Raw genomic sequence first — 27,563 nt, 5'->3', positions numbered from 1 at the left:
TAAGACATAAACCTGATCCTGACTGATTCTGGAATTGTCTGTTTGCAGTTCTGTTAGCGGTTGGAACGGGCCCGGCATCATCCACATGGATGTGCGCAGTGCACAGATGCGTCTTACTGTCCAGCGATGCCTCCGCGAGCCTCTGCGACACTCCAGCTGCTTGGCAGAGTGTTGCGCAAGTGTTGTATGCGCTGTGAGCGGAAGTGCTGAAGATTTTAAACACAGGTAAGGAGTGCGAGCAGGCGGGTGGGCCCACCGGAGCACCTGAGCGGAGCGATACCTGGTGCTCTGGGCAGGCTCCGGTACGCCTGTACTGGGGTGTACCATCTGCAACCCACCACTGGAATATACACTGAAGATCAATGAGTCACAGCTGTCATGGAAAGCTAAACAATTCTGCCTGAATACCTTCCTTTTCCTCAGCAATACCTGCAACCCAGAATTACAAATCAGGCAGGGTGCTAGAGCACATTGAGGAATTAAAATAGTTAAAATGCGGCCAACTCTTGTTCATAAAGTTGAAAACCTTTAGCAGAGAGGTCATTTAAGCTCTCCAGAAAATGGGTGGGCATATCTGGGCTACATAATGCTTTCTTTCTCAACTTTAACAATATGGGAAAATAAATAGCATGATATGTTTGGAAGAGCAAAATACTCTTAGTAACATTTCAAAATCTGTAGTTGTGGGTAAGGAAAGAAAAAACAAAGCCCGAAGGATTTCAGAAATGATCATCAGGTTATTCTTTGTTTTGGATATTCATGGATTCATTCCAAAGGATTGTGAAGACATGAAAGATTTGCCAACCCACTTGGGCAGTGTACCCCTGGTGAATTAGTTAGTAATCTGTTTTGTAATCCCATGATTTTAACTAGGTGGTTTCATGATTTGAAGCTGCTCAAAGCCTACAGGAATTAGTTAGGATAAAAGTCCCTTTAACCTACACATGTCTATCTAATTTACTACACAGTGATCCCAATTCTTTGCCATAAATTTGGGAAGCCTTTAGCTTTTGGTTTGATTAATAAAAATATGTCCAAAATATGTGAAGTATACAAGTAACCAGATACAAGAGTTGAATTCAATGCATCAAATGTTTATTACATGCTACTGATACACAATAATCTGATCTACTAATGAATAAGGAAATTGGCACTTGATCAGAATCAATGGAATTATGGAGGGCTAGACTTAGGTTTCTTGTGGGAGCAGGGCAGCTCCAAACCTATGATGCATTTGACCCCTCCCTCATTCTCAGCCTGGTCATCTCCTACAAAATGGATGTAAGTACATCCTCAGTAAATAAACCTATTGGGACCAATATTGATATGAAGAGACTAATATAATTTCAGTAGACAAAATGGTGTCATAATAAATTGTAAGTGTACAAGTAAACCTCTCCTCTAGATTTCTTCTGTGCCTTATTCACTAGTTGCACTATAGGAAAGTGTTTCATGCTTCTCGTGGGTCTGTATAATTGTGCAACAGAGATTTCTTCAGTGGGTTGGGTCAAAAAAATAAATTTCCTAGAGATAAGTGATCAGTTTCTTCCACTAGGATTCATGTATGAAACACGCACAATTGTAGAAACCTAGCATATGCTGCTGTTGTCAATCTTTAATTAAATGTAGATTATAAGCGACATGGTCAGGGGGTTGGACTAGAAGATATCCAACATCCCTTCTAGCCTTATGGTTCTATGACTCTGTGATTCTATGATTATGGTATTATCATTCTTGGCAGAAAAATAATGTTATTGACCACTAAGACTGTGTGGAACACACACACCCCTCTGCCCAAATAGTACATATCCATTGGTGTCTGTGTTCCAAAGGGCAATAATAATAATAATAATAATAATAATAATAATAATAATAATAATAATAATAATAATAATAATAATAATAATAATAATAATAATAAATTTTATTTGTTAGCCGCACCCTCTCCAGAAGGACTCGGGGCGGCGTACAATAAAAACACGTAAAATACAAATATAGACAGTACATACACATAAATATAGACGTATACATGGAGGAGGTAGACAAATAAATGGAGATAGAATTAAAATTGCAATTTAAAATCCCCTAAGTAAAATTACAAGATTAAAAAACCCGTCAGGAGCGATATGATCAAACTATAGTTGAGCCAGGCCAGCTACTTGGAAAAGGTGGGTCTTGAGCTTTGCACGGAAGGAGCGGAGGTCAGAGGTAGTCCTAATATCCGGGGGGAGGTCATTCCACAGGGCTGGGCCCGCCACAGAGAAGGCTCTGCTCCTAGGCGCCGCCCCCCGACACTGTCTGGTGGATGGCACCTGGAGAAGTCCCTCTCTGTGCGAGCGAATTGGTCGCAGGGATGTATGGGGCAGAATACGATCCCACAAGTAGCTAGGTCCTGTGCCATGGAGCGCTTTGAAGATCGTTATCAAAACCTTGAAACGAGTCCCTTTTCGGAGAGGGGGCGGTCTAGAAGTGCTAATTAAATTAAATTAAAAACCCGATAGACCACAGGAAGCCAGTGCAGCTCGCGCGGGAGAGGTGTCACATGGGAGTACCTTGTACTCCCCATAATCACCCGCGCGGCCGCATTCTGGACTAACTGTAGTCTCCGAGTGCATCTCAAGGGAAGCCCCATGTAGAGAGCGTTGCAGTAGTCGAGGCAAGACGTCACCAGCGCATGAGTGACTGTGCGTAAGGCATCCCGGTCCAATAGGGGGCGCAATTGGCGCACCAGGCGAACCTGGTGGAACGCCCCCCTTGCCACGGCTGTCACATGGTCATCCATGGACAGCCGGGCATCCAGGAGGACGCCCAAATTGCGCGCCCGCTCCACAGGGGCCAGTTGTACGCCCCCGATGGCCAGAGATGGAATTAACTGGTTGAACCGGGGGGCCGGAACCCACAGCCACTCCGTCTTGGAGGGGTTGAGCTTGAGTCGGTTGTCATCCATCCAGACCCGTACGGCTTCCACACACCGGGACATCACTTCGACGGCCTCGTTGGGGTGGTTCGGGGTGGAAATGTACAGCTGAGTATCATCAGCGTACAGATGATATCCCACCCCGAAACCACGAATGATCTCACCCAGCGGCTTCATATATGTGTTGAACAGGAGTGGCGAGAGGACCGACCCCTGTGGCACCCCACAAGTAAGGGGGCTTAGGGTCGACCTCTGCTCCCCTGCCAACACACGTTGCGTCCGGCCGGAAAGGTAGGAGCCGAACCACCGCAAAACGGTGCCCCGAACCCCCAACCCCTCCAGTCGGTGCAACAGGATACCATTGTCAATGGTATCAAAAGCCGCCGAGAGATCTAACAGGACCAGGATAGAGGAACAACCCCTATCTCTGGCCCTCCAGAGATCATCCACCAACGCGACCAAGGCCGTCTCCGTGCTGTGCCCGGGGCGAAAGCCGGACTGGCGCGGGTCTAGATAATCATTTTCATCCAGATGTCATGGAAACTGATAAGCCAAAAGAAAAAAATGCAGCATGAGTACATAAATGGTAGCATTTGTATCCACAACACCCATTTTCTCATTAATGCCCCACCATTCTTGCCCAAAGAAGACATCTCAGTGACTCTGTTTCTATAACACACCATCCAATTGGGATGTTTGGAAAGGATTAGACCATTTATGACTAATTTTATGAAAGTTACTTTGATTCTCATTACTAATATGTGCTTAGACATACAAAGACCAGAAAGAGATTTGCAAATTAGAGAAGTACATATTGCAAAAATTCTTGAAAATACCGCTTGAATAGACAGACAACAGCAATTTGTTTCCTTTTCCCAATTCTTTAAGGTTTTATACGTAGGGGTCATTTACTGTGCTACACACTTGTTCTGTTTGCCCATATCACCAATGGTGGGATTCAAAATTTTTTGCTACTGATTATGTGAGCAAGGTTTGGTGGGCATAGCGTGGCGTGGCTTGGTGGGCCTGACAGGGGAAGGATACTGCAAAATCTCCATTCCCATCCCACTCCAGGGGAAGGATACTGCAAAATCCCCATTCCCTCCCAATCAGCTGGGACTCAGAAGACAGAGAATAGATGGAGGGCTGGTCAGAAGTGGTCTTTACCAGTTCTCCAAACTACTAAAAATTTCTGCTACTAGTTCTCCAGAACTGATCAGAACCTGCTGAATACCACCTCTGCATATCACCTTCCTGTTGATCACTTGCAAAGAAATCTGGTTTATGTTTGTGCACTTCTAACTATCTCTACACTGTAAGCATCTAGCTTCACACACAGGATGGTAGGAATGCCAAAGTTGGAGTAATGGAGGATCCTAGAATCCACTGGAATTCAGAAGGTAAGTTAATAAAGTTCGGCCAAGATAATACTTCGTCAGAATTTCATCAAGCAATGTAAACCCAGATTTCCGCATGACGTTATCAGATACAAAAATCTGCCATTTTCTTCTTTCTATAATCTACTCTAATTACGAAAATCATAAATCATCAGGTTTTTTTTATTCCATGCAAAAGTCTACAAGTGGTTTCCAGTGATTAATGTAGATATTGTTTTCTCGCTGATCAAAGAAATCAATTCAGCCATGTCAGTAATTTTCATCCTCTTCACCAATCATACCTCCACTGTGGGTAATGCCAAATCTTGCCATTTTGGGCATACAAGAATTTTGTTACAATTAACATGCACAAAAACAAAATTCCATACATTTTCCAATTATTTATCTATCAATACCAAAAGAAAAATCCCAGATCTTATTTGTATACTAATTTTCAAAATCCTCTGAATCCGTATTTCTGTATTTGAATCCAGATTTTCTAGCTGTTTTACATGTTCACCAAATATGATATGTCTCTTCTGTTTTTCACATATCCAATATAAATTTGAAGTGCCTTCATACATTCTGGACAATTTTTTTCTGGTAATATATACAAACCCTACTTCATTTTATAAAGATTGCATTTAAGGTTGTAATATAGTGTAAATTTCTATCCTTACAGCCACATATTATCCAGTCTGCCATTTGTACATTATAAACCCAATTTCAGGGCACTTTATCATACATTCTTTCACTTGTTGTTCCTCTGCTTCATATTTCAATAAAATATATAATATATTAGCAATTACATTGTTATTTGTATAGAATTTTATTTCGGATTCAGTTTTATAATATTGAAAATCATATTTGGGGTTACTTTAAATCATTCTGATAATTGCAAATAAATAAATCATTGATAACTATATCCTTCTATTACTAATTCTTCTTTTATCTTCTTTTACAAACCCTTGACAAAATTTTAGTATCTCACAGTAAGCTAGCAACTTGTTTTTATTTCTTATCTCTAAAGGGTTTACTGAGATTGAAAGGCACACAAGTGGTTTTCGGCACAACCTGGTTATGTATCTATGACATATTCTCAATAAGGCATGTCTAACATAATGATTTTCACAATCCATATTAAGCTTGATTACACGTCTTTTTGCCACCCAAATCTCATGTCACATCATTCTAACTCCAAAAGCCTGTTTCTCAGCAATGCTCATTCTTTCACCCAAATCAAACAGCAAACTGCAAAACACAATTTCAAATCAGGTAAACCCCTCTGCATCATGTAACATTGTAACCATACCTATTTTGATAACTGATACACCATTTGACAGAATAATTTATCTAAATTTTTGTGGCAGGGGGAAAACACAAGTTAAAAATGGAACCTTTTAAGCTGCATCATTTGTGATATTTAAAACAGGAAATTCCAGTTATATCCCTGCTACTATTGGCTGAAAGAAAGAGGAAGAGGAGTGGATTGGTGAGAGCAGCAAGTATAAAACCAGATGTTCATGTGAAGAGGAATCATTTGGGCTATTGCTGTGGAGGACAAGCCTCAAGTACATTGCTGAAAGGTATATGCACTGTGATCATTCCACAAGTGGTGTCAATAATGTCAATTATTGTTGCTTACTGTTCTGTTGCTTACCAAAAATGCATGCACATCTTGAGGTTGAACTTCAGGTTAAATGCAAAGATTGAATTGCTTTGGTTGCCTGATTGGTTTTCTGCAGTTTTGGTAAATGCATAAATATGGCCAGTGATTGTGAATTAAGAACAGGCATTATTATTATTAGCCAAAGAAGTATAATTTTTATATTGTTGTATTGTACATGGGGTGGTTTGTTTTTACAGTGAATCTATAGTGCATTGCCTCTTGGCTGGATTCTGTGACTATTGCATAGAGACTCAAGGCCTGTGTAACATTGCTTTATTTTGCTTCAACAACTGAAAACCAACACAATTTATCACAGAACAGATGGGATATCATCTATTTCAGTGAGAGGCTCCATGGTGCTTCTGGTGCTTCATCCTATAGTTTTAGTAGACAGAAGAAGACTGCACAGAAGCAATTCCCATCACTGTTTTCATGAGTCAGAACCTCCCCAGAAGCAACTGAATTCTGGTCTTGCCTTGCATTCACAATGTGTGTGTGTGTGTGTGGGAGGTGTCATTGTTTTGAGAAGCAACTTCATGGGGATGCTTTCCATGCACCTTCATGAAAGCAAAAGTTCCTTTAGAAATTTGTCCATCCCTGTTAATTGGTTTCCATGAGTGCTCTGGGGATTTTATTAAAATTAAAACTATCAATCTTCTCCTGCTCTGCATTATCTTTATAAAAGACTCGAGATGACTGAAGGACAGCAAAGTATAAATAAAATAGGAATATTGACTATGGTCTTTGCACCCCAAATTCAGTATTATCACTTAGGGGTTGGAAACAAATCTAATGTGCAATCCATTTTTGAACTGCAATTCTCACAGTTTATTATTGCTGACCATGATCGCCCTGCGGTCTTAGAATTGAAACCCAAACCTTTGGAAAGTGCTAAATGGCTCTTCCTTCTCCTATGTCTTCCTTGTCTGCTCATTTGATACTGTAAATGATGAGGACAAGTTGAACTCAAGTGTCAGGAAGGGCATCTGGACAGTAAGCGCTCACCTCCATTCAGTTGCCCTGACTCTACGCCGGATTAAGGGATTACAGGGTCATAAAAAGAAGGTGGGAAAACATGTCATTAGAATATCCCTTCGGCTCTCAAAGTTTGTTTATGGTTTTTTTTAAGTATTTAAAGTAGCATTTCATGTTTTTGAACAATTGATAGCCTGCAAAAGTGAAAAGACAACTTGGAGAGTGGAAGAGAGAAAGCTAGAGAAACAATCACATTTGACTTTGCCTCTCTCTCATTCTCTGTGTGTCCCAGACTCATTTCCAGCCGTAAGTCTCATCTCTTTCACTCCCTCCAGGCAAGAAGAATAAACATGCAACTGGTGCTGATCCCTGGGACAATAATACTGTTCCTTCTTTTTCTGCTCATATTCTGGGCCTTCCGATTTCAGCAAGAAAGAGCCAGGTTCCCTCCTGGCCCCAAGCCATGGCCCTTTCTGGGGAATCTACTGCAAAAAGATATTCTGCCTATGTATAAAAACTACCCAAAGGTAAGAAAGTCTTTTTATATGACTCCTTTCTTAGTGGAAGAGAGATTCAAGAATCAGATTACCAGTTACCCATAATTTGAGAGTATAATGCAAAACAGGTATTTCAGCACTGCTAAAGATGCTTCCAACCCCACTTCTGTCTGGCTTGTTTTTTTGGTTACAGGTTTAGCCACAAACATATTTTCTCGGACAGAATGTGGTATAATTAAGAAGAACAGAATGCAGTACATGACAAAATAAATATAATGTTAGTAGTCAATTTATAGCAACTGTTCCCTCCCAAATACAAAACTGGATTCATATGTTGTGCCATAAACGATCATGTCTTTTGTCTCTATAGGCTTATATATGGCTTGGGTAAATTCAGCAGTGACGTGCGGTGAGGTTTATGGCTGGTGAGGCACTGAGGTCATCAAATGATCATCATGAAGGGAGGACTGTGACAACTTTGATCTTTGCAAGCGTGCAAGCAAAATACCCCAGGATCACGGTGGTGGGGACAGCAACTCCTTCCGATGTGCTGCGGAGAAGAGCCACGCTGTGCAGGAGACTCCTCAGCACTAGCCTCAGATCAGCACAAGCCGCGGTCCCCTTCATGTTGGCTCAGGAAGGAGGGGAATGGGACCACGGCTCGTGCTGATCTGAGGCTAGTGCTGAGGAGTCTCCTGCACACGCTGTCCCATTCCCCTCCTTCCTGAGCCAACATGTAGGGGACCGCGGCTCGCACTGACCTGAGGCTAGCGCTGAGGAGTCTCCTGCACAGCGTGGCTCTTCTCCGCAGCGCAGCAGAAGGAGTTGCTGTCCGCGCCACCATGATCCTGGGGTATTTTGTTTGCATGCACAAGAAAGAGATGAAAGAGAAAAGGGGAGAAAGAGAGAGAGATAGAGAGAAATGAAAGAGAGCTGGAAGGAGAGAATGGGAGAGAGGGAAAAGAGAAGGAAACAAATCAGCGCTAAACGCCACCCCGTCCTCCCTCCCTTCCTCTCCACAACATTCCCACCCAAAAGCTTTTTCCCAAATAATACCAGCAGCCATTTCATCTCCACCAAAGTAGAGACATACACACGCCACACACACACACACACACACACACACACACACACACGCACATGCACGCACACCAAACAAAAAAATAAAATAAAATAAAAAATGGCAGAAATGGAGAAAGAAGTGAGACCTCCAGAAAATAAAAGAAGCAGGAAGCTGGCTCATCCTGTAAAAAGGGAAATCAATGAAGAGATGAAGGTACATCTCTGCGCTTCTCCCTTTGTTGTCACTGTATGGCAAGCGAGAAGGGAAGAAAAAGAGAAGAGTTGAGTCACAGGAAGAACGAGCGCTCTCTACTATGAGGCAGGAGAACTGCTGCCTCCCCTACCTTGGGATTTTTTAGGCTTTTAACCCTCGCTTAACTCTGCTCGAGCGATCATTAAATGCCTAAAAAGTCAGACTAGATGAGACATGCAGTTCTCCTGCCTCCTAGTAGAGGGCACTTTTTAGAGGCTTTTTTAAGCCTCACCTCAGCACTCGCCTTTTCCCTTTTACATTTTTTTTCTTTTCATGATGAGAGCGGTGAGGCTCTGCCTCCCCACCCCACCCCGACTGCACATCACTGAAATACACATAGCATGGATTAAAAACCATAGTTCTGGCTTCATGAGATGCTTGTACCTTGATAGATATAGCTTAATCAAGTTATATGGTGAATAAAATGTGGACAATGTAACATGCTCTTTCATGTTTCTTTAAATGCTCAATTAAGGAAGTATTCTTAGATATGTATTCATTTACTAAATACTTATACTGCCAAATCCTTTCAGACTCTCACATAGTTAGAACAATAATAAGTCATATACAAGTAGTTCTTGACTTACAATTATTTGCTTTGTCATTTATGACTGGCTGCAGAGTCCTGGGGTCAATGGTTGCATTTAAAAACTTTTTTTGCCAGTTTCTGGCAAAAAAGCAAAAATACTCATTGGATCAGCTGGATTCAGACTTACAACAATGTGAGTCAACCATTATTTAACGACCACAGTAGCACACTTAAAAACAATTGTGAAAATGGTTGTAAAATCAGTAACATGGTGACTTCATTTGCAAATGGAATGACTTCTGACCAAATTTCTGGGCTCTTATTGTGTTGAAGATTACCTTATAAATCCCCAGACGTCATCTAAATAGTAATAGTGTTTGTTCTTTCTGAGATGGTTTTAATATATTGTTCTTTGTGTTCTTTGTGCTGTAGCAGGTTGAATGGTCAGAAACTTTTGATACCCAGGCAACTTTGTCACAAAATGCCTGACCACTCAACCCACTACAGCATGAGCAATGCAAGCCTATTGGGAAGATAAATCAGAATACTTAGTGGATAAAATAGCTCCGATTTTTATTGTCTTGGACTTGGAATTGACAGGGAACCTGAGACACTAGTTGCCTGTTTTGTTAGCATGATCTAGGTTGAATTTTTAAATGGTAGCTCATACAGAAGTAGACAAAGACTCTATGCATTACCTTGGCCACCCGCTAGATGTAGATCCATCCTGGGTTGTAAAAGCAGCCACGGAGATGACCAATGGTTGGGTCTATGATATGATCTTGGTCTTGAAAGAAACATTTTGCACCATTGTCCCAATATTCTCAAAACCTACAGTTGAGTCTTCATATCTGGGGAAGTTATAAGGGTGATGGATAGTCTGCAGTTGACCATTAGAGGAGACTGATTATCTAGATGCATTCCAGTAAGGTCTCAGGCTTGAATTTAATTATGAGACAGGTTTTGTAAGTCCTGACAAGAAAACCAAACTATGAGCATTTTGCAAGGTTATAAAATCTTGTTACTACAAAAGCCCTTCTCCCTATCTTTCCTTTTACTTTCTAGAGAACTAGGGAAGTTTCTTCTGAGATACTTCTCAAGCCCCCATTCCTTCTGTAGTCTGACATATCTTTTATCTGACCATTGCTTAAGATGTGGCTCCCCTTCCTGTCTCCCAAGCTTATTCTCATAGATCATTACAGGTTTGATTGCAGTTGTAGATGACCTGTGGCTGTCAGATTCCTGCCCCAGTGCCTGGAGGCTGTGTGGGTTATGATGGGGAGGAAGCATTTCAATGGTGGGTTTATACCGGTTTTACTACCGGTTCACTTGTGTGTGCATGCATGCTCTTGCGCATGCGCAGAAGCATCCAGACCGAACCAGGAGCAACCCACCTCTGAAGCATTTGTGATTTATTCTAGCCAAGACCAAAAGGTTGTGGACATTTCAGCCACCAAGATCTAAGGATGATCCATCTCTGACCTTGGATGGGGCAGCTTTTTTTTCTATTATTAAAGTGTGATCACAATCCCTGGATGTTCTTGGACTCATAGCTCCTGCTCAATGAACTGATGGCAACTGAGGCTCGGAAAGCCTTTCCACAACTTCTTCTGGTCTTCCTAGATTATAAGATCCTTTAGGCAGACTCTCCTATCTCACACCTTTGCTACTGCAATATAGTGTAGATGGTGCTTCTGTTAAAGACCACTTGGAAGCTTTAACTGGTCTAGAATGTGGTGGACTGAGTAATGATGGGCATGCCTCATGTAATGCCTCTACTTCACAAGCTGTACTGGTTTTTGCTTTGCTTCTAGGTGTGATTCAAGGTGCTGGTTGTTACCTGTAAAGCAGTACATGTTGTAGAGCCTGGATCCCTGAGAGATTACCTGTCTTCCATAGTGTCTGCCCAGCTAATTTGATCCTTCATGACTAGCACTTCTAGGTTCCTTCAATGGCATTTATCAATGCCCTGAAATATGCACCTTTGTAACATTGCCTGCCCTCTGGAATGAGATTCCCCATAGATCTTAATGGCCCTCACCTTTCTGGTAGTTCAAAGGTCCTTGAAAACACACACACACACCTTTGGGAAGGATAATTGAAGCTCCCTTTTCTTTACTTAGTTCCATTTCTTTTTCATGCTTCTTCTTTTATTTTTTCCCCATCTTTCCCATCTATCATTGGGAATTGCATACTCACTGTCTCTCAGCCTAACTCACATCACAAGGTGCTTATTGCAGGGTAAATAGAAGAGAGCAGGTGTGTTGGATATGTCTGGAGCCTTGAATTATAAATAAAAATAAAAATGCAGGATACAAATAAGTTAATCATGATTAAGCAGTGCATTTTACAGCCTGATGTACAAATCCTAGTTGTGACATTTAATGCAAAAAACCAAAATGAAGTTCTAATATGAAAGTGAAATTAGTTTTAACATGAATCTCTTTCTTCTAATCATAGCAAATTTATTCTGCAGCATTTTTTGAAGCAACCATGCATTTTGGACCAGCTACCATAATTTTCAGCCACCACAGCTTTTGACAGTAGTAAATTAAAATTCAAGCTGAAAGGCATTAGGCTGGGAAAAATTGATCTAAAGTACTTATCTAGCACTTATGGTCATAAAATCTAACAGTATTTTCAAATCATTTATATTAAATTGAAAAGAAGTCTGTTTAATTCTTGCTTTGCCAATCACTTTTTATAGTTATTAAAGAGATTTTGTGGGATATTAATTGAATCCAAAAATGAGATCTCAAATCCTATTGATTCATACCTTTGATGGATTTTGTTCTCAGCTCATTAAGAAGTATGGTCCAGTTTTTACTGTCTGGTTAGGACAAAAGCCAATGGTTATGATTTGTGGATGTGAAGCAGTGAGAGATGCATTGATAAATCATAATGAAGAATTTGGTGGACGACCTCCTGTGGTTCTCTTTGATCAAATAACCAAGGGCTATGGTGAGTGCACATATTTTCAGTTTGATTTGAATGTAGTTTCCAATTTCAGTTACCCATCTAGAGGAAAAATAAAAACATCAGAATCATCCCATATATTGGTGTCAGGTTGATAGGTCTGTAGTTTGCTGGACCCATTTTTTTTAAAGATGGAAACCATGTCAGCTGTTTTCCAGTCATCTGGTACTTCCCCATGCTCCAAGATTTCATTGAGCAATATTGAAGCGCTCAAAGCTCCGTGGCTTTTCAAAAGGCTGCAAAACACTTTGAAGCGCTCAGAAACTATTAGCAAATCTACTTTGTGAGGTGAATTGATTGAAAATGTGTTGAATAGAAGCACTCTAAAAAAATCTATGCATAGCTTTACAAGTTAGACTCAAACCCTTTAAGGGTAATAGTTTGGAGTAGCTGGTGAAATCAGGAGGTCTTTTCAGATTTACCAGTAATGCAAATGGAAAAATCAAACCAAATTCTTTTCACTTGCAGAACATCTCCCAAGCTGGAGATAGAGCAATATATATAGTAAGTGATATTGTTCATTAAAATAGTCTAGAACAGGGGTGTCAAACTCGATTTCATTGAGGGCTGCATCAGGGTTGTGTTTGACCTTGGGAGGCCAGGGATAGGCATGGCCAGGGTGGACATGCCCACTCAACATCACTCATGTTGGGAGCACCTGTGGTGGCCCGAGCCCTCTGTCAGTGAAAATGGTCTCCCAAGCTCCATTTTTACTTATGACGGCCTCCTGCATCCCTCTGCCAGCAAAAATGGAACTGAGGAGGGCCACCTGCAAACCTTGTGAGCTCAATTTTTGATACCACAAGCCAGTCCTTCACTGTTGCCAGGGCGGCCCTGCAGGCCAGATCTAAGCACCTAAGTGAGCTGGATCTGGCCCCCAGATTGAGTTTGACACCCCTAGTCTAGAAGCTATTATTTGTCCTGGATGTTTTCATTAGGTTACTATCACCTTCCAGAATGGAAAATCTAAAATTTCAGGAAATACTAGATTACCTGTGTCTCACTGGGTAAACATTTCAAAGATATTTTCTTATCTAAACAGAGAAAAAGAATGACCACAGGTGTGCAAAAAGTAATGGGAGTGGTAGCCACTTTTAAAGTTTTTAAGGCCTTACAAAAGATTGTGAAAGTGGGGGCCAGTCTAATCTCTGCAGGGATGATATTCCAAAAGGAGGGAGCCACCACATAGAAAGCCCTTCTTCTGGCCCCTACCAGATGTACCTCCTTAGGAGAAAGGACCTGTAGCATTCCTTGCCCCCCTACTCTATGGATTGGGTGAATGTAACCAGGAAGAGACAGCCCCACAGATAACCCAGTCCTAAGTCATGAAGGGATTTAAAGATGACAACCAGCACCTTAAATTGTACCTGGAAGCAAATTAATAGCCAATGCAGCTCCCACAGGAGAAGTGACATTTGAAAAGAGTAGATGTTTTGGAACAGGTGGGATGACTCAATGGTTAAAGACACTGAGCTTTTCAGTGGGGAAACTCAGTCCTCGTTTGAGACTTTAGCACTGCGCAATGAGATAGGTTTCTGTTACTTGCCCCAGCTCCTGCCCATCTACCAGTGTGAAAGCATGGAAATGAGAGTAGATTAATAGGTACCATTTCAGTGGGGAGGTAACTGCATTCCATGTGCCACAGGCTCAGCATATAGTCATGCTGGCTACATGACCACAGAAATGTCTTCAGACCAGGGGTGGGTTTCTGCCGGTTTTGTGTGCGATTTGCGCGCGCTCCACACACATGCACAGTTACCTTTAAATATGTATGTGCATGCACAGAACATTAAAAATGTAAAAAACAAAACATGCCATGGCAACTGGGGAACTGATTCAGGGGCTTGGTGAGGCTGCCGTCCCTACCAATTCGGCGACCAAATTGCCATTTCCACTACCAGTCCAAATCAGTGTGAACTGGTAGCAATCCCCCGCTGCTTCAGACAATGTTGGCTCCCTTAACTAAAAAACAGAGATGAGCATCATCCCCTAGAGTTGGATACTTCTGGACAGAGTAAACCTCCCCTCAGATGTTTTGGGAATGAGGGTGACTACTGGGTAGCTTGCTTTTTTATTCTTTAAAAAGAAATGCTCAATGTCGTTTGCTATTGCAATTTCTATCCTTCCAGGGCTTTTTGGTGAACACAAAAAATGGAAGACTCTGCGTCGCTTTACTCTCACCGTGTTACGGAACTTTGGAATGGGAAAGAGGTCGATGGCTGAGCGGATATTGGAAGAAGCTCACTGTTTGGTGGGGAAGATATCAACCTTTGAAGGTGATCTCACATTGTAGGAGATTTTATTTATTTATAATCTGCCTTTACGTCTGCAACATAAGGCAGTGTACATAATGTTCCTGCCTCTATTTGCCTCTTATCAACAATGTTGTAAGGTTGTTATTTGTTTATTTAGCAATAATACTTGGCCTTTGTTGAAGCAATACTCTGCCCTTCTGGTTATATTAACCCATGTTAACCCATAAAGTGTGGCATAGTATTATTTATCTTTTTATTATTTCATATTTCCCCCTTCTACTGGTTGTACAATTCTAGTATTAGTATGTGTACATTGCACACTTAGCCATTCTGACTGAAGTTGGCATTTTTTAAATGGTAAATGCTGATATTCTTTGCCTGACTCTTCTGATAAGATATGTCCAGTATGGTTGAACCTCCTGCATAACTCTCATCTTCCTCGCACAAGCCCCACAACCAGGTTAAGGTAGTGTCTTACTGGGGGATGATGATGATAGATTTAACCTTCAATTCAATTCACACTTTTGGACTGGTAAAAACTTAACAGTTTAAGTTCTAACCAAGGACCTAAGAGCTGTTAACGTGGCATCTGAATATGTAGGCAATTCTGAGAAGGGTGGGTTTTGGGGTTGTTGTGTTTTTTTGCAAAGTCAGGATATTCAGGTCTAATAAGTTCAAACTTTCCACGTATCTAGGCAGTTCTTTGGGTATTACTCCAAGGTCTCCCACTGTTATTGGTGTAACCATTGATTTCTTCCTCCATAATTGCTTAACTTTGCAAATCACAATATTTAGTTTTTGTTTTATCACTGTTTCTCTTCAATTCACACATTACTTGGTATCACAACATCAATGACCCAGACTTTTTGCTTTTTCACAATAGTGATGTCAGGCTTATTGTGGGCCAGATGTCTGTCTGTTTGGATCTGAAAGTCCCACAGAATCCTGACTTGCTCATTTTCAAGAATTTTGTTAATTTGGTGTTCCCAGTAATTTTTGCTGCATTCAAATCCAAACTTTTGGCAAAACTTCCAATGTATAATTTTAGCAACTCGACCATGATGCAAATAATCAGCCTGTGAGATTTTGCTGCAGCCACTAATAAGGTGATCCACTGTTTCATCTTTCTCACTGCATAAGTGACATTTGCTGTTCTTACTGACATGATGAATTTTTGCTTTAATATGAATAGGTCTTTAGGGCTTGTTGTTGTTGTTGTTGATATTATTGTTTCCTTTTGCTTTGCTTTGCAAGTACACTTAGTGTTTCTGTACTAGGAGCAAATTATTTTTGTGTTTATAGCCACAATTGGTCAAATAAAATTCTATTCTATTCTATTCTATTCTATTCTTATTCTATTCCATATTCTACTATTCTATGTTCCTCTCCTCTCCTCCCCTCCCCTCTCCTGTCGTCTCCTCTCCTCTCCTCTCCTCTTGAAAGTAGCTCATCAACAATTAAAGCGTAGGCTGAATCATAACTGGGTGTTTCAGGCTGTCTGTTGAATCCCAATTCCCAGACATACAGTCTTCCAAATGGCAGTAACACTTAGACTTATATACCGCTTCAGAGTGCTTTACAGCCCTCTCTAAGTGGTTTACCTAGTCGGCATATTGCCCCCAATAATCTGGGTCCTCATTTTACCAACCTCAGAAGGCTGGAAGGCTGAATCAACCTTTAGCATTTCAGAATCGAACTCCTGGAGTGAGCAGTGAGTTAGCTTGCAGTTCTGCATTCTAACCACTGAGCCACCATGACTCTAAATACAATGTAATATAAAGAAAATTAACAAAATGACTAGGACAAAGGATTGGGGGATGCCAAATGTGGTCACACAATCTCTTTTCTACTTTCTTTTTGCTGTTTTAGGTCAGCCCTTTGACATACTCCCAACCATCACAGCTTCTGTTTCTAATGTTTTGTGCTCTGTGATTTTTGGAAATCGATTCTTTTATGAAGATAAAAACTTCACTGGACTATTGGAAGTCTTTAAGGCATTTAATACTTTCTTCCTGAGCATTCCTGGAGTGGTAGGTCGACTTTATACCATCAGAGTTTTTGTTTTGTTTAAGAGAGAGAGAGGCTTCAATTAGATTCCTTCAATCCACAAAAATGTGAGGATTTTTAAAGTGGCCTTATAAAAGGTGTATTTGTGAGTATCACATTTCACCTCTTGTTCACGTGATTGCTTGTCTTGCTCCTGATTAGTTCATATGTTGCAATTGAAGGCCAAATATGGCTTTTTCAGGCTCGTGCCTCAGTATGCATATTCTCCAATGAGACAAATCGAGACAGGAAGATCAAGAAGATCAATTTATTACAATTTATCAGAATATTCAGACAAAAGGGATCCCTCATTCAAAGAGGGAACCCTATCTTTCGCTTAGATCCCCTTTTATAGCTAATATAACAAAGAAATCTGAAAGAGGAAAGTTGATTGGACAGGATAATAGCATACATGTTTATTAAAATGAAGCCTGAAGGGGAATAAATTGTAAGGAGAAAGGTTGTTTAGGGTTCACAAAAGAGAGTCTCCAGCTTGTTAATCAGTTTAGGAATGTTAAAAGCTAATAAATCTTGAACATCACTTAAAAGAAAGAATATAAATCAGATTAAAATAGAAAATAACTATGTTAGTTAACAAATTACAAAACCCATATTATTTGCCCCTCACTACTTAGCAGTGATTATTTTCAGATACATAAATTATCGATATATACATTATCGAAGATAAAGCTTCAGCCCTGCTTTTCAATTAACTATTCTAAGCTCATTTCACAGAGGCATTCATAAATAATTGCTCATTTATTTCTCATAGAGGCAACTGCTAACCAAAGAATCACAACTAAATCAATTTGGAATCCATGAACTTATATTTTACACTAGACAATCCTTGACCACATATAATGTGGTCTTTCCTCTCTCCTCACAACCTTTAGGGGAACTCTGGTTAAAACTCCATCTCTGTTGGTTCTCCGTTGACCTATGGCACTTTGCTGGAAGAGCAATAATTTCCTCAATGTGTTCAAGAATGGCAGAGTGTCTAATGTACTGCCTTCACTTGAAAGCCTCTTAAAAATGTAGGGAGCTATCTGCCTTAAAAATGCTCACACTGAACTGAAAAGCTCAGTCAAACATCAGCACAGGGAATGTTTATGACAGTGTTTATGTTGTGGATCTCAGCATTTGGATTAGTCCACCTGAATTATCTTGGTTCAAAACATATTGCCCTATGGGGCACCCTTTTGCAAAGTTAAATGTTGAGGGAACTAGTTTTAGTAGTATATTTTATATTTCTTTGGTAAGAAGGCAGTTCAGAATAAAGTGAATATATCTGTATTTGGTCTTGCATGCCATTTTTTAAAGGATAAAAATAAAAGTGTGCCTTTATAGGGAAATCGTATTTTTCTGTGCAGTTCCTGAGACAGAGCCCAATAAATGAACTTGCAGTGGCCTAACTTTTATTATCGCCATGTTTCAGGTGTACAGCTCTTTGCCAAATATCATGAAATTCTTTCCCGGACCGCATAAGAAAGCTTTCTCTGATTGTAACAAGGTCCTTGACTTCATTAGGATTAAAGTGGATGCTCACAAGAAGACCCTGGATCCAGAGAATCCTAGAGACTTTATTGATTGCTTCCTTCTTAAATTAGAAAAGGTACGTTGCAAATATATTTCGTAGACAAGTACAAAAGGAAAAAGTTTCCAGTTATGCACTTGTAATTCATTTTTCTTGAGATGCCCATGGAGATGAGCAATATTCTGCTATTGAGACAGCAGAAAATAAAAGGACTAATAGCTTCCAACTGTACCATAAATACTACAATAAAATTCTAAGCCTATTAGGAGTAGTGGCCATTGTAAACAAACAGACTTACTCCTTAAGAAGTTGTAGTGTGGATCTGCCCTATTGTTTCCTTTTCAGCACTGAAGGAATTACCATAGGCCACATCTGCATCCTGTTAGGAATTAGTAAAGCCAGTAGTAGGTAAAGCTTCAGAGCATAGGAATATTATCAGGGCTGAGAATCCTGAAGAGAATGGGCTTCTTAAAATGATTGAAGAAGAATTGAGTGTGATTTAATTGCCTTAAAATAAATCAAACAATGACCTATTCAATTTGTTGCACTTAAGTTATAATTCAGTGGCAATTTTTGGAAAAGATTTCAGGAGCTGCATGGTGACAGAATGGACAGTTTTGGTTGCTCGTTTTTTGTTTGTTTTGGTTTTGGTTTGTGTCAAAATTAGGATGAGACTAGGAGCTGAACATGGGTAGCATCTACTATTTCAAATTTTCAATCCCACCCACTAAATATCAGTAGTATGATCTTTGAACTTTTGTATGGTGGTCTTATTAAAATGTAGAAATAGGAGGAGCGTTTCTATCAGAGAACTCCTACTCATTTTTCTAGTCTTAAAAAAGGAGGAGTGGGTCAAAAATGTCTCTGTCTTTGTAAGATTATCCCTGGAAATCTCCTGCGTCCCTCCTGGTAAGAGAGGTTGTAGTCCCAACACTGGGAAATTGTGTGGTTGGTACTTACGTATTAGGTTACTTGGTACCATGTGAAATATTGCAACAGTGTGTCAGGTTGCTAGATTGTAGTCAGCAAAACATTCATTGCAAGATTCATTGCAAGATTAATTCATTGCAAACATTCATTGCAAACATTCATTGCAAGATTAATCTGGATGCCTTTGAGCCATGAGGTAGCAAATGCCCTTTGAGCATTAAGAGAAGAGAAGCCTTGTGACTCTTGGTTGCACAGAGCTGAAAAGGATTATGGTAGGGAAAATCAGGGAAAAGAGACTTTGTAAACAGAATGTGACACTTCAAAGCCAGATTTCAAAAGCTCAATTTGTAAGATGGAGATAGATGCTCTATTCCATGAAGAGGAGATTTATTTATTTATTAAAGTTATATGTCACCTATCAGACTATCAAGCAATTATGGGCAGCTTACGCTGCTATAAATAATAGTATAAAACAATTAAAAGGTTAGAATAACTCAACACTGAAAGTAAAAATAAATTAAAATAAAATTAACAGCAAAGTAAATACAAACGACCAACACATAAAAGGGATGGAAGTGGGTTCTTCTCCTAATCTATTACCACCTCCAGAATGAGATGCCTCCATTGGGCCCTCAAGCCAATTGGCAGAGCCAGGTTTTCAGGACCTTTTGGAAGGCCAAGAGTGTGGAAATGGATCTCACCTGGAGGCACATGATATTCCAGAGGGCAGGGGCTAAAGCAAAATAAAAAAGGGGGGGCTCTCCTCCCAGACCTGGCTAGCTGTAATTCCTTGGCCCATGGTATTTGGAGAATGTTTCTTTTGCCACATCACATGTGACAGGCCAATCCCCTTGGGGTAGAGGGTTCCTTGGGAAACCTGAGATAAAGGAAAATGTTTGTATTACAATGTTGGGTTACTGTTAGTTACTGGGAAAAGAATGGATAATAAAAGGCAGGAAAAGAAGCTGTTTATTTAATTTTATTTATTTAATTTCCCACCTTTATTATTTTTACAAATAACTCAAGGCAGTAAACGTATGCAAAATGCCTTCCCCTTCCTATTTTAATGAGCAAAAAACCCCTGTGAGGTGGGTTGGGCCATGGGAGAATGACTGGCCAAGATCACTCAGCTGGCTTTCATGGCTAAGATAGGACTTGGCTAACTTGGCTAAGATGGCTCCAACTTTCTAGCCTGCTGCCTTAACCACTAGACCAACCAGCTCATTTGAATCCCAGCTGTTTCATTTAAATATGGATCCACCTGAGCAAAACACCTCTTAAATTGAATTAACATAGAAAATATGCAGGAGACTATCATGTATTATTTCCAGCCTACCTTATAAGTTGGTCTAGAAGAAAAATAAAGTGAGAAGAAACAGATGGACAACTTAATGACATGATGATAAGATTACACATTACACATTTCTGCTTCTTTATTTGATTTCTGTCTTACTTTACAGGAACAAGATTCTTCCTTAATCTGTATCGAAGACTTGGTCATGTCTGTGTTTCAGCTCTTCTTTGCTGGAACAGAAAGCACAGGCAGTTCCCTCTCATATGGCCTCATCATCCTGGCCAAGCTCCCTCATATCCAAGGTATATGGAATGATTATCCTTTTTATGCTTCCCCCCTCAAATATGGATTCCTAGATACACTGGCAATGCAAGTTGACATTTTTCTGCCATTTTTCCCATGATGTTTCTAAATATTTGGAGTGACAATCCAAATGCTAATTAATGACAAGCCTTCCAAATAAATGTTTTAAAGAGACTTCAAACAATACGAATCTAATACAAATGTTCTACTAAACATGTTCCTTTGGTGATCTGCATACACCTGTAGATCATACTTAGAAGAACATACAGCAAGAATCAGTCTTCAGAGCTTCAGAGGCCTCCATGATTAATCCGTGGAATGACTTGACTCCAGAAGTGGTGGATGCTTCAGCACTACAGGCTTTTTTTAGAAGACATTAGTCAACCCTTTGTCTGAAATAATATAGTGTTTCCTGCTAGAGCAGGGGGTTGGATTAGAAAACGGCCATGGTCCTGTCCAACTCTGTTATTCTATTGTATTAAGCATGTGAAATATTTTGACTAAAAATACTGTGATAATTTGTGGATCACAAGGATGCACCAATATTTTTTTCAAGCTCAGCAGAATGTGCTGAAATTATATATAGATGGAATAATTTTAACAATGTTTGAGAATGCTTCCCATATTTCAAATATAGGTTGTCCTTGTTTAACATCCACATGTTCAGTGACTGTTTGAAACAGTGATGGGTTCCAGATCCCGTGGCACCCGGTATGCTGCGATGGGGCTGGGCATCTAACACATGCGCGCGTGCTGTGCATGCATGCACACCCACCGCCCGCGATGCTCCAGCTGCTCGGCGGAGTGTTGCGCATGTGCCATATGCTGCGTGTGCAAATGGCCCAGTTGGGTCAAATACAGCTCAGGAACGAGGGTGGGCAGGCGGGCCTTCCGAAGCACCATACCAGAACAGTGCCTGCTTCTCCCAGTAGGAACCGGTACACCCGTACCGGGGCATACCGCCTGCAACCTACCACTGGTTTGAAATTACAATGAAAAAATGGTACTTGACAACTCTGTCATTGAAAGTGATCTGGTACAGATAAAAAGTCAAAATATAGCTGTGTTTTTCATCTTCTCCCCTTTTCTATGATCAGAGCAGGATATATGCTGTCATTTGGAGAACCTGGGTGGGTGTAACAGAAAACAGGCCTCTCTCATAACCCAAAATCCCTTTCTTGGATTCTGACTCCAAGAACATTAATGCAGCCACTGCATCAGAATCACACAAATATGACCGCTATCTTTCAGTTAAAGAGATGAAACATTTGCTGCCATCTAATGGTCAATAGGGTAATTCTTCTCTAGGGAGGCAGGGAACAGAGAAGCGTGGGGGAAATGACTGGATGCAGTTCTACATCCAGCCAGAGAAAATTGCTTGTCACTGCCCTTACAGTATCAGGCAAAGAAGCTAAATGGACAGCCTTAGTTTGCTATCCTTTAAGGTCACAAGGTGAAACATTGTTTATGTTGATCTGTTTTCTTCCCAATCAGGAAACAAAGCATGGCAAACATGCTATGTGAATGAACCCACAGAGCTATGAAATTGGGAAGTAAGAAATTAGAGTGCATCCTTGATGTTCCACATTTAAAGATCACAGTACTTTGGAATAGTTATAAAAAATAATATTGTTTGTTTTCATAAAATATGATTCATTATAGCAAAAGCCCAGATGGAAATTGATGAGGTCGTGGGAGCAAACCGTGCCCCCTCCATAGAGGATAGGATGAAGATGCCCTATACCAAAGCACTTGTTCATGAGACTTTACGTTATCTGCAGGCGGGTATTGAGAACTTCCCACATATGACAACTCAGGATGTGAATTTCAGAGGACACATCATCCCTCAGGTATGACAAATCAAAGAAAGTCTGGGATCCCCTTTGCATGCAGATCTTTACCTATTATTGGAATACAATCACATTTCTACAATAATTGTTGCTTATATTTTGTGAACATCATTTGAACTCTAAGCCACTGGATTTTACGCTTATATGCTCTATTTATTTGCAAATGTCATCCATAGTCCTAGACATTTCCAACCTGGCAGAGATAGATTCACTTAATTCCATTAAGATTCTTAACTGTAAAAGTTAATTCTTTTTTGCTTGCACCAAAGACCTGGTGGTGTTTAGTTGCCTCTTTGTCATTTTTATCCATAATAAAATTCTGGAAATATTTCCCCAAAATGCCAAAAGGATGAACAGATATCATCAGTATAAATGGATTAATGAATTTAGCCCATCTCCTTTGGATTCTATAATTCTGCCTTGATAATGGTTTGTGGGAGCACTGAATTTGCCTTTTATTAATCATAAAAAAGAGTCAGTTTAGTGGTCTAGTCGTCTAGAGTCAGTTGGGATGAGTTGATCTAGTGGCTGAAGGACAAGGCTAGAAATTAGGAGACTGTGAGTTCTAGATCTGCTTTAGGCACAAAGCCAGTTGGGTGACTCTGGGACAGTCACTCTGTTTCTCTCAATCTAAGAAGGATTTGGCAGCAAATCATTTCTGAAAAAAATTGCAAAGATAAAGGTCTTGTCCCTGAGAAACAGACATGGTCCAAGATTGAATGGACAACCTCCTCTCTAAATAGGCTCCTCTCTAACTGGAGCACCGGTTGCTATATTTTTTTGTTTCTAATTAAAACTATTTAGTATACACACCTTTAAAAACACATTTCACTTTCCCAATGAAAGTTTCCCAAATGCATGCTAACATTTTTGCTCCGATTGTATAAAAATACCATTTAGTTAAATGGGAAGCTACAGACTTCTTAGATCAAATGAGGAATCAAAATGCAACAGAATTCCTAGAAGTTTGTCTGAAAAATTAACCATCAGCAGACATATAGTGATAAACCTAATCAATAAATCATTCAAAGGAACCACTAGTGGGATTCCAAATTTTGTACTACCAGTTCTATGGGCGTGTCTTGGTGGGTGTGGTATGTCAGTGGGTGTGGCTTGGTGAGCGTGGCAGGGGAAGGATACTGTAAAATCCTCATTTCCTCCCGATCAGCTGGGATTCAGGAGGCAGAGAATAGATGGGGGCGGGGCCAGTCAGAGATGGTATTTACCGGTTCTCTGAACTACTCAAAATTTCCACTACCGGTTCTCCAGAACTGGTCAGAACCTGCTGAATACCACCTCTGAAAGGAACAATCAAAGGCCAAGGCAAGAGGCAAGAGCCCTTTGCACATTCTTCTCATCCCACACTCTTTAAAGAACACTCAAACAATAGTCAAGGGGGGGGGGGAATCTCCCCAAATCCACAAAAGACTGTAGACAGTAAACCAACTTAATTTCCCCACTTTGAGCACTGATAACATTAAAAATCTGATGATGAAATGTCTGCAGGAAAACCCAAGCTGAAAGAAAGGTCTGCCAGAGAATGTTGAAGGCCGAGTATAACATTATCAGTGAACAACTGTAATGGGCTATGTAGGCACCCATTGTCTCTGTCCTGGCCTTCTGTATTAGTTTGGGATGTTTTAATCCCCAATCTCATTTTGGATAAAGAGCACCATACAGAAATGTGTTAAAGCCTCTAAATAAAAATAGTGCTGATGTGCCAAGGCAGCACAATATTAGCTGCCACTTGGAGGCCACTTCTAAAATAATTCTTTTCTGTTGGAGACAAGGAGTAAGATGTTGAATAGATAACTTTAAAATGCTCAAGCAGTTCTAATAATGTTGCACCAATTTCTTATGATTAGAATTGTTTTGTTAACTTAGGCAATGACACTGCAGCCTGAGAATTTAAGAACTACCTTGAATTCCACTTGTAATTTGAAATTTTATATTTTAATAAGTGCAGTTTACATTGGTGAAACATAGCAGACAAAGACATCTTGTTATGTTCTTCATTTCAAGTAACATAATATTCTGTAAGGTTTTTTAAACATGTGAATACACAGTCATCGAACCCCAGGTAGGTGCAATCTTGTAAATTGCATCAATGGTACTTTTTCATACTAAGAAGTCTCATTTTTGAAAGAATTAACACACTGTTTCTTTATGGGGGAAAAAATCCATCTCTGCTATATATGCTTTCTTGTCTCCTTGAAGGGCACAAATGTTCTTCCATTGTGGTTTTCGGTACATTTTGATCCTCTCTGCTGGGAAAATCCTGAGAAGTTTGACCCAGCTCATTTCTTGGATGAGAAGGGTGAATTCCAAAAGAATGATGCCTACTTGCCTTTCTCTGCAGGTAACAGAGGGTTTATGGCTGATTTAGTGTTCTGGGGTCTTCAGGGTTTGTCCAAAGTTATAAGTGCTAACTTCTTGACTGCTTTCCCAGTATCTGTATTAATTTCAAGAGAATCCTGGGAACTAGAAGTGGGTTTCTGCCAGTTTGCCCTGAATCCAGTGAACCATTAGTAGCAGCGGCGGGAAGCTCCATCCACCGACCCGGTCTCTTCTGTGCATGTCAGAAGTGTTGTGCACATGTGCATGAGCAAACGGGTAGTAAAATAAATTGAAACCCACCACTGCCAGGAACATACATAGGTAAATGGAGAAATCATTGTGAGAAACTAATTGAATCATAAAGGAGAATGTTCAGTCTCTTGAAGCCAGAAGAGACAAGGTAGCTTCCAATCAAGCTCTTCATGGAACAAATACTTTTTTTTTCCTGGAAAAGCTTCTAGTAGTCATAGATCAAGGAGATAAATATGGGTCATGATAGGACCATTTATAGGGAGAGATTAATATTTCCTCTTTATTGTTTCCCTGATCCAGTTTCCTTTACCCTAGTTTCTTTTCTTTAACATTATAAAGAGAACATAAAAACTAGCACAAACTACACAGAAAAGAATACCTAAATAAGCATAAAAATAAATTGAAGCTTTTAATTTTCTTTGCAATAATACAGATATAATTGTAAAGCTATCTTCCTCTAAGATTACAAAAAAAGCTCACTTTTTCTATTATCCATTTTTCCTAATCACTACAACCACAAATCATAAGTAATTTTTTCTGCTTCATAAAAAGGTGTACAAGAAGTTTCCAGAAAGCAATAAGTGTAAATACTGTTTTTTTTCCTCTAAGGAAGTTAATTTAGCAACTGCACGAATTTCCATCATCTTAACCAACCATTTCTCCATTGTCAACAGTGATGAACCTTTCCACTATTGAGCTTAAAATAATTTTGCTTTAGTTGCCATAAATGAGAAGAAAGTCCCATGTTTTATTTCTTAATCCTTGTATCTAGTTCCTGTTACCCCCATGAGTGAAAGAGCCAGCAGGAGAGGCTCCTCGCCTATTCTGAGAGTAGAGAAATTGAGGGAAAGGGTTAGTGACTCTTCTCATTGCTATGGACCAAATATGTTCCTTCTGGTAGCTGAATTTATGATCCCTGGAATATGCATGAGATCTGATTATGGTTCCCTTGGTCTTGTATATGATTTGATCTGAAATCCAATTTACTAAGATGTTCCAAGGGTATCAAAGTATCTGCCATAATCTTTCTTCCAAATACAGATATCTTTTTATTTCATGATTACAATCACTACCCCTGTGAAATTTCGAAACAGAAAGATAAAATCTGTTACTGCTAGAGTTTCTTCTCTATTTACTTGCATTAGATTGGCATTGTCTATTGACATAATCTTAGGTTAAAAAAAATATTAAACAGCAGAGTAGGTTTTATGCTCTCTAGGTTAAACTTCATGAATAGTTTTCTTAAGTCTTTCTCATTTCATTCAACGAGAGTTTCTTTAAGTCTTTCGCATGTCCAGCCATCAAAGTGGTTTCAGTGGTTTTCCCTCAAAACCGTTTCATGAAACATCATGACAATCTCACTTCTCCTTAATAAAATGTCACTTGGCTGGCCTTTCCTTTGCTTCACAGCCTCGACTTTGAATAGTTTCTCCAACAATAGTTGCTTCTGAAAACAGATGATCAGTTTCTTCCGGCATTGCTCTCCAAATTTTTGGCAAGTTGTGTCTAACAGGCCTTACAGGGTAATTAACTAGATAACATTGTTAAGTCGTGTGTGTTGAAAAACATTTGGTTTCATTTGGCTCAAGCAAATTATTATTATTTTAAAAGCTTTTTTATTTTTAAGAGCAAAAGTACACTTTAAGTGGTAGGCCATTTCAAAAGATTCAGATATTTTAGAATGGTTGTGGCTTTTTCCAAACACTTGGGCTCCAAAGTGTTCTTCTTAAAATATTGTTTTTCACCTTCCATTGCTAATCTGAAATGATGCTTTACTTTCTGGGTTCCATAAAGACGTTGTGCATATATGCATGCTTTTATTTGATTTCTATAGCTTTCCATTTCAACAAATGACTAAATAATTAACTAATTGACAATTAACTAAATGTCTTCTTTTTTCTTTTAACAGGGAAGAGAGCATGTCCAGGAGAGGCATTGGCTGATATGGAAATGTTCCTGTTTTTTGCCAGTCTGCTCCAGCATTTCACTTTTGAACTGATTATAGACCCTGAAGAGATAAACTTGGTGACTTTGTTCACAGACCTTAAGAAGAATGGGAAACATCGCTACCTACGAGCCATCAAGCGTAAAAGTGAACTTGGCGAAAGAAATAAATGATTGTCTCAAGAAATATTCTTTCACCACACATACATTTCTAATGTTAAGTTCAAGGTTCTAGAAGTATCAGAAATCCATGAGTTCTGAAAAGTTACATATATATTATAACTGACTGTTCTACTACAACTATCAACATCACTACCATTACTACTGCTATTACTGATGTTTGAATTTTGATTTAATTCAGAGAGTGAATTAGGAATACAGAAAGTTTTCAAGGGCTCAGAATCCTTCCAGCCTTTCAATTGTATGGCAGGTGGGCGGAACCAGGTGAAAATCTAAGATTTATTTCAAACTGTAACCTGAGAGTAGCTTGTTAATAGTACCTAAAACATTTTTTTTGCTTGAAAGCTAATATTGTTTGTTTGTTTAGCCAAAAGTTTGAATTGT

General features: G+C 39.7%; 1 protein-coding gene across 2 annotated transcripts; it reads left to right on the top strand.

Moving 5' to 3' along the window:
* The first annotated feature begins 54 nt into the window (after positions 1-54).
* LOC309383054 (cytochrome P450 2B19-like) lies at positions 55-27,350 on the top strand. Of its 2 annotated transcripts, none has more exons than XM_081935185.1 (11): positions 55-225; positions 5,726-5,879; positions 7,273-7,464; positions 12,077-12,239; positions 14,384-14,530; positions 16,379-16,539; positions 17,991-18,167; positions 20,480-20,615; positions 22,279-22,466; positions 24,684-24,825; positions 26,965-27,350. In XM_081935185.1, the coding sequence occupies exons 3-11, from the start codon at positions 7,288-7,290 to the stop codon at positions 27,171-27,173; spliced, it is 1,500 nt and encodes a 499-aa protein (XP_081791311.1). In that variant the 5' UTR covers positions 55-225; positions 5,726-5,879; positions 7,273-7,287; the 3' UTR covers positions 27,174-27,350. The 2 variants fall into 2 exon arrangements, with proteins under 2 accessions (XP_081791311.1, XP_081791310.1); XM_081935184.1 differs by lacking the exon at positions 55-225 and adding an exon at positions 5,237-5,568.
* The last annotated feature ends 213 nt before the right edge of the window (positions 27,351-27,563 follow it).

The sequence above is a fragment of the Natrix helvetica genome (assembly GCF_964273705.1).
Source record: "Natrix helvetica genome assembly, chromosome: 1".
NCBI classification, from domain to species: Eukaryota; Metazoa; Chordata; class Lepidosauria; order Squamata; family Natricidae; genus Natrix; species Natrix helvetica.
The sequence above is the reverse complement of the archived record's forward strand: the minus strand, read 5'-3'. Positions and strand labels throughout refer to the sequence as shown.